Here is an 8385-nt window from a genome sequence, read left to right on the forward strand (position 1 = left end):
TTTTCGGTTTAACGAAAAAATCCTTCCAAAAAAATGTCTCGTGATAGATCATAAGAAAGGAAACAAATTTGAATAATCGATACTAATTATTCGTAACAAAAATATTTTCTAATCATGCTAAATTCTGACTTAAGTTAGCAACGAACAATACTTCTCGACGATTTTCCGAATAAAACTTGTATTCGATAATTCCTCATTTTCGCCTGTGGTTTAAAAAACCCTATGAAAAATATTCGTGCAAGGTGAGAAGAAGCTGAGAAGCAGCGCGATAAAGAAGGTGAAGAATTATTATCAGGAAGTCGCGTGGGGCTCGCTGTCCGGCATTTTGGATCATGTGGTCCTTTGGTGGTCTCCGGAGGCACTCGCCACTCGTCACAGTCACGGAGCGCAACAGTTGAAGGATTGGTTAAGTCAATTCATCCAAAGGAATCATGGTACGAGTTAAAAATTCATCTGAAGATGTTGTGTTTATGTAGATATAAGGATTAAAAAATTTCAGTGCCCCAAACTGTGAGACCAGCGTTGCAGAATCTTTGCGATGCACTCGGCTATCATGCTACTATTACCGAATGGGATCATCTGTTTAGATTAGCTTACACGTCTGCGTTCAAGTATCAATCGAAATCCTCTTCCACAGAGGTGAGTTTTAGTGTCTAAGTAATTGAGTAAGGAGAGACAAAGAAAGATGAGTTTAAGTCAACTTTGAGGCCTGAGTTTTAATCGTTAGGGACGACTATAGGACCTATAGCCTGGCGATACGTATAGTCGGTGGAAGAAATATAGCGAGGTCCTAAGTTCGCTCAGATTTTTTTCAAAATTTTCGCGTACAAAATTAGGGGAAATTAAGTTCTGTAATGCCTAAATAATCATAATACAGCGATTGTTTGGTGAATTATTAAGATTGTCAGCGAGTAAGGAGAGAGAAAGAAAGAGGAGTTTAAGTCAGCTTTGAGGCCTGCGTCTTAATCGTTAGGGACGACTATAGGACCTATAGCCTGGCGATACGTATAGTCGGTGGAAGGAATATAGCGAGGTCCTAAGTTCGCTCAGATTTTTTTCAAAATTTTTGCATACAAAATTAAGGGAAATTAAGAGTTCTCTAATGCCAAAATAATCATAACACAGCGATTGTTTAGTGAAGAATCAAATTTGTCAGTGAGTAAGAAGAGAGAAAGAAAGAGGAGTTTAAGTCAGCTTTGAGGCCTGCGTCTTAATCGTTAGGGACGACTATAGGACCTATAGCCTGGCGATACGTATAGTCGGTGGAAGGAATATAGCGAGGTCCTAAGTTCGCTCAGATTTTTTTCAAAATTTTCGCGTACAAAATTAGGGGAAATTAAGTTCTGTAATGCCTAAATAATCATAATACAGCGATTGTTTGGTGAATTATTAAGATTGTCAGCGAGTAAGGAGAGAGAAAGAAAGAGGAGTTTAAGTCAGCTTTGAGGCCTGCGTCTTAATCGTTAGGGACGACTATAGGACCTATAGCCTGGCGATACGTATAGTCGGTGGAAGGAATATAGCGAGGTCCTAAGTTCGCTCAGATTTTTTTTAAAATTTTTGCGTACCACTAAAGATGGAGAACAGAGCAAAACTTGAAACTTAATGTCAAATGTTTTTTTTCACTAATCTATCGAATGGTCCATCGCAAGACCAATTTGGTTTAAGAGCACTTTTGACCTCCTTTCTGCTGTACTCCTTTCATATTCGAATACATCGACAAGTGAATCCACAGAAACCTGAGAAGAATGAGGCTTCGAAATCTCAGTCAGAGCTGTATGAAGTGTGTCTTATCTTTGATTCAGTCTCAATTGAAAAGCATAAAATCTCGTTTACAACTGCCTCGCTACTTAATGCTCCAATTTAGACCTCCCTATACATTTCTTCCTTCGACTATACCTACGCCTACGCCTCTACCAACACACACTGTCTGCACAAATTCTTACTATCAAGAAACGTGAGAATCAGAATAAAAAAAATTGCTTTTTCACAATTTCCAGGGGACCGACACAGGTCAGATGTTCGTAGAATTGTTCCAGTTGCTGGTTACGCTGAGCAACGAATGCGAGGCTGGCGGAGAATGGGTGATCGGTGCACCGTTGGTAGAGCTACCTCTCTCAGAGCAGATCGTCGCTCTCCATCGTTTGGATCACTCGATTCACACCGCCAGATTGTGGATCGTTCAAGAAGCGAAAATCATAGCTCACACGTGGGAGCTCCACGTGTTCTTTCTTCTAGTTAAGGGCGACATAGTGAACTGTCTCGAGGAACTTTCTTATCTAAAGGTTAGTCAGAACGAATTCGTTAAACGAAAATCAACATTCTGAGATCTCTTCTTGTACCCTTAGCTCGCTGATCACACGAACGCGTTGTCCACGGACACTGTCAGCGTGCAGGTGTACGTTTGCGCGAAGATGAGGGCGAAAATCGTGTCAGAGGTGAACGTCAACATGGAGTTGCTTCAGGTACGCGTGTTAGACTTTCAAATTGCTCGAGTGTACGGAGGGTGAATGATGGAGAGCCGAGGCTTGATGAAGTCGCCTTGTAATACTCGAAGGAAATTTTCGATAAAAATTTAAACGTTTGCAGGTGGAAAAATTCGAAAATTTCACTATTTCACTGGTGAATTTAGGCAGAATTTATCGTCATTTCTGAGATATTCGATCGTTCGTAGTTTCCTGTCAATATACAGTCGAGGACAGAGATATGTGGACACTCTCCGAAATAGAGTATCTGTTTTAAAATTGCGCCAAACGAATTTAGTTTTGTTTTAGAAATTTGAAGGGTTAGTTTACTAGATGACGCGTAGAAGAAATTTAAAAAAAATTGCAATTAGTCGGAATCGCGAAGAAAATAGGGAAGATCGATTTTTGCATCTTTTCTATACTACACACATGCTGAAAATTTCGCAATCTTTAACCGTTTGTAGCTCGTAGCAACGTTAACCGATTTCGATGAAATTTTCAGCGTGCGTATAATCGACATAGATCTACAAAACGTACGTTTGAAATTTTCATTAGAAGCCCAGATAAAAAAGTTGTAAACAGTCTGAACAATTTTATTTACAATTTTATTCGCAATTCCGCAAATTGCAACTTTTTCCAAATTTTTTCTACACGTCATCTAGCAAACTAATCCTTCTAACTCCTGAAACAAGAAAAAAAAACTCAAGTCGTTCGGCTAAAGAAGTTACTCTATTTTGACAAGTGTCCACATATTTCACTGTATTTCTTTCTTTCCTTTTCGTAAATGATCACCAGACACTTTCAGAGGATTCTCATCTCCTCTACTGTTCCATTATACCTGCGCAGAACTGTTCTAAGCAGTGCATAGACATCCTCGCGAAGATCTGCCGCGTGATCAGCTTGGCGAACCTGCACATGTGCTTTCCACGATCGAGTTACTGGAGAAAAGGTAGCGACGTGGCTCCAACGACAGCTAGCCTCTACGTGGAACCTTATTTCGGTAAAGGAAATCCCTTTCACATACCCTACCGTTCTCACCTGCTTTAAAAAGAGAACCAACCTTCGTTCCTCGACAGAGAAGGTGTTGCTTCCGGTTCTGGAAGTGATCGAGGACCACGAGACGTCTAACATGATCCTGAGAATTATGTGCGAGGCGTGGCTGGATTACATCTACCTGCATCGAATTAAATTCAGGTAAATCGCCCCGCTTGATCCTCTCCTTCGATCCTTTAATCCCGTTCGCTATGACGAACCCATACACGCGGCGAACGGAAGGTATGAATGTGTTCTTCGTGTATTCCATGTGAAGCAGTGTGAAACGATCGAAATGAGCGGAGAAATGGGTGTACAGGGTGCTTCAAAATTGCAGATTTCTTTTCTAAAACTTTTACCCTTTGGGTTTCTATGTCGAGTCTGACTCGACGTAGGAATTTCTACCTTCAGATATTGCGCAATAAATCACTTTTTATGCATTCGTATTATAGTGAAACTTGATATTTTATTAATATTACACTGAAATATTGAAATGAAGGCAAACTACACGGTATTTCTTGTCAGTGGCCAAATAATTGGGCCATTCGGACCGCAAAGGGTTAATTTTTTTTTTCAAATTCGTTGATATCTTTCTTTTCTGGGATATTCGTCAGATCCAAAGAACTCAATTCGTCAGCTATACTTTCACATTTCCATTTAAAAAAAGAAGAAAAAGGTACAAGCCTAAGTAAAATACGCTGAGAAGTATGATTAAGGTAACAAGACTTGAACACTATCGAAATTTTAATATAACTGTTTTTAATAATTTTTTTAAGTTAAGGTTGGTTTTTTAAGTTAACAGAAGTTTGTATTTTTCTTTTAAAAATGTTTTCCAGCGAACACGGGGCGTTGCAGTTGCTCACGGACTTCGCGTACGTCTCGAAATGGGTGACGAGTTGTTCGATCATCTCTCAGAACGTACGGGATCATCTGTTGAAGAACGAGGTTCTCCGACGATGCGAGGGAGTAGGAAGATTGCTCCTGCGACACCCTGGCGAGGCGATTTCCATGCGTAAACGATTGAGTACGTGGGGAAAAATAGTTTAATTTAACCTAACCTAACCTACAACAACGTGTCAGACTCGTAGCAGAGACTCTGGTCAAGATGTAACAAAAATAGTTATATTACTAAGAAAAATTCATTGCAATCCTAACTTTCGTTCGAATTTATAAGATCAATGATTCCTAAATGTGATTAATCTGTAACAGATTAGCTTTCGTTACCTGATACAGTACTGAAACATTAAATGGCTGACGCTTAGATGCGTAGTCAGAAAGGAAATCATAGGTTAAGGGGTTAACCTGAACAAGATGCTGTTTAGTTATCACTTACGCGATTTCTTCTGTATCCAATGTTTCAGCTAAAAGAACGAACGAGCGTGGATCGCCAGAATCACCTGGACTGGAACGTATGCCAGCGGAAATGTACGTTCCTAATCAGGAACAATGGTTGGAACTCCGCGCCTCGAAGAGATACAATTTTTGCTGCACGGATTAACCAGTAATCGATAATAAATTATTACCACAGACAGAGGTTGATTTTCTCGACGATGTTAATTTAATCCTAGAGAAAAAATTATTTTCAACGTTTTTTAAACTTTTTACGTGGTCACTCCATTCATACATAGACAATTGTAAAAATAGCGAATAATCACGTTCATTCTGTCACGTTGATCGTACAGAGAATCAATTTTTTTGTCAAATTTTTGTCTAAGTGCATTTTCAACTTTAAAAAATCCTGTTATTAATTAATGGTTGAGTAGCTGTTGTATAAAAAAATATAGCATTCCATTTAAAAAAATAGAGATGATCTTGATTAAAACGATCTACACCTCTATCCATGTAAAAAATATTTACACCACATTATTCTCCTCTCCATATCGTGCAACTTTCGTATACAACATTTTTCCATGTTATTCCAAATAACAGAAACATTCCAGGTGGACGTTATTTTTGCACCACCTGGTATATTCCACGAAACTTCTGCGCACGCGAGTATCACGGGTCACAGACGACCCAGCTTAGTTGTTCGACGATTAGTCCTATTGCATTGTTAAGTACCTTTCTCCACATTGATATGAATATCTCGTACTGGACGAATTACGCAACGCATATAGGCCAATTCTTCGCGCGTCTTGTTGCAACAAAGCTGAGGAGGATACCCCTGGCGCGATTCCCGTGATTTATGCGCCGGCAGAAGCCCGCCAAGGGGAGGAAACCTCTTCGCGGGCTCGTGTCGCGTATTACGTTACACATTTGCATAGGTTACGAGATAAAAACGGACAATACGTCGTATAAGCCATCCCTTTTTTACTGACCGTCGACCCCGTGAGACACTGTCGCCAGTTAGTAGCGGGTAGAACTCGCGTCGGAAACCACAGTTCTTCCCGTCGATCAAACGCGGATAATCGGTTGTGAATTCATTTTCGCGCTTGTCTGCGTACAAAGTGTTACGAATCTACCAAGCGTTCGAGATCTTGTTAACACGTTTCGCGTAAACGTACGGTATTTCTTTCGTGTTGTCGTTTAATTTTCGTCCGCCTTTTTGTAGAATTTTTGGTCGGATTTTTTGTAGAATTTACAGTCTTCGGTTTTTGGAGGAAAATGTTGATGTAACTGATTTGCAAGTGTGTTTTGTTTGTATAGTGAAGTGTTTGAGGTGGTTGTAATAGACAAATTTTGCAATGTCAATTAAATTTTACAGACAATTTTTTAATGTCGAATCAGTGAACTGAATTGTTGAAAGATGAGTCGTTGAGTCGCGCATCTAATGCATGTTACGAAGTACTACTTATCTCCAGTTTTTGTAAGATAATTGTACACCCTCGATGACTTAATTTTCAAAAGTTGAGTTTGATGACAACTTTCATAAGTTGAGTTTAGTGACTTAAGTTTCATAGTTGAGTTTAATGACTCAACTTTCATAAGTTGAGTTTAGTGACTTAAGTTTCATAGTTGAGTTTAACGACTCAACTTTCATAAGTTGAGTTAGTGACTCAACTTTCATAAGTTGAGTTAGTGACTCAACTTTCAGAAATTGAGTTAGTGACTCAACTTTCAGAAATTGAGTTAGTGACTCAACTTTCAGAAATTGAGTTTAATGACTCAACTTTCAGAAATTGAGTTTAATGACTCAACTTTCATAAGTTGAGTTTAGTGACTCAACTTTCATAAGTTGAGTTAGTGACTCAACTTTCAGAAGTTGAGTTAGTGACTCAACTTTCAGAAGTTGAGTTAGTGACTCAACTTTCAGAAATTGAGTTAGTGACTCAACTTTTAGAAATTGAGTTTAATGACTCAACTTTCACAGTTGAGTCAATGACTCAATTTTCAGAAGTTAAGTTTAACGACTCAACATCAATAAGTTATCTTTAAGATTTAATTGACGTTGCAAAATGTGTCTGTTACAATCACTTCAAATACTTCACATAATATCTAACTTGCAAAAACCGCAACTAGTAAAAATCACTCCTTTTGAAAATACCGAGTACTTTCTCAATTGCAGAAATTTCTCTCAAGTATAATTTTAAAGTGAAATACAACGATTTTAACCGGTGGTTAAGCAAAGCCCTCGCTCGATGTGTTAATTACCATCTACTTATCTCGATCGTCTAACGATCGTTGCATTCCTTCGACACGTGATCTGCACCATTAACACTACTTCATCCATAAAACACCAAAAGTCCTTTCCACACATTAGACCACTCAGAAGCCAAAATGATTAACTCCCCTTTCTCAAATTCTTCCAATTATGCTATCAAAGCATGTACTTGATGCTTAACTCAACATAAATGAAACAAACTTAATCAATTTTATTCAACAGACTCGATCACTTTGGCTTCTAAGTGCCTCATTCAGCGATCGTCTCGAACTTATCTGGAAACATACGAACAACCGTGGCACAGTGAGTACCAAAGTCTCCTCTAACTAATTTTCGCGCGCGATTCTTCAACACACCGTTCAAAGTGTCGATGATCTACGCACGAACCTTCTCAGCGTCTCGTTCTATAGGCACCGCAGAATAAAAACCCGCGAAGCCGACTTGTATTTCATTCTCCAGGCCGTCGATCCACGATTGCTTTTATATAACACGAACCAGTCGACTATGTTTCGAACCGAGAGTGCACTAACAAACGCGTGTACATCGCGATAGAGGCGATCGTCAACGCGTCTGATTCACCGTTCTCGCGTTCTTACGCTGATTTATCAGTAATCCCCCTTTAATTGCCCCTATCTTCGAATGTTGCCCTAACCGGTGTTACGTTAATGGTCCCATTCCGAAACTTCTCTTCGGCTCGTTCAACCTCTGTCCAACGTCGTTCCAGCGATCTCTATGGCTCTCCAGTTCGTCGAAACTTGGATCATTTTTGTCGATTAGAGAATCTAAGGAGGAATACTTATATTTTCTTCCCTCTCTCTCGATGGTTGTCTGGTAGAGTTAGCTTTGGAAATTTGTGTGTGGTAATTTATCATAGTTATCTGGGTTAGGCTTGTCCGTATCGTATTTCATCATCGACTTAGGAGCCTGTTTACGAGACTGCGATTTTTCCAATCTGGTTTTTCACTGTCTTGGGTAACAGGCTGAATCAATCGGATCATGTGAGTCTTATTTAACGGTGTAAAAATTCCAAGTTATTTTTACGATCGAGTATTATTCTTAGTTCCTCCGTCATTTTCTCGATACTGCAGTAGAACCTGCGGCTGGGTCAAAATGGACCCATAAGTAATTTTCCGAAAGAAGTGGATATTCGACACTGATAAATATTATCATTTGTAACTTTTAAAGTTCAGTTTTTGCATGTACACTTCAATTTTTCAATTGTGATTTAATTAGATAAAGATTCACTTTCGGAAAGTCGATGGCGGGTCCATTTTGACCCGGCCATCG

The 8385-nt window shown here is 39.3% G+C and overlaps 1 protein-coding gene across 1 annotated transcript in view; it reads left to right on the forward strand.

The window, feature by feature from the left end:
- Positions 1–4995, forward strand: part of LOC108570491 (coiled-coil domain-containing protein 142) — an 8831-nt gene extending 3836 nt beyond the window's left edge. The window contains exons 6-13 of the mRNA XM_017932360.1: positions 243–434; positions 500–639; positions 2001–2285; positions 2349–2465; positions 3312–3465; positions 3542–3659; positions 4334–4521; positions 4859–4995. Of these exons, the coding sequence (XP_017787849.1) occupies positions 243–434; positions 500–639; positions 2001–2285; positions 2349–2465; positions 3312–3465; positions 3542–3659; positions 4334–4521; positions 4859–4995 (1331 nt within the window). The remainder of the gene's footprint in view (positions 1–242; positions 435–499; positions 640–2000; positions 2286–2348; positions 2466–3311; positions 3466–3541; positions 3660–4333; positions 4522–4858) is intronic.
- Positions 4996–8385: the final 3390 nt, after the last annotated feature.

The sequence above is a fragment of the Habropoda laboriosa genome, unplaced genomic scaffold (genome assembly GCF_001263275.1).
Source record: "Habropoda laboriosa isolate 0110345459 unplaced genomic scaffold, ASM126327v1 scaffold23, whole genome shotgun sequence".
In the NCBI taxonomy this organism is placed as follows: domain Eukaryota; kingdom Metazoa; phylum Arthropoda; class Insecta; order Hymenoptera; family Apidae; genus Habropoda; species Habropoda laboriosa.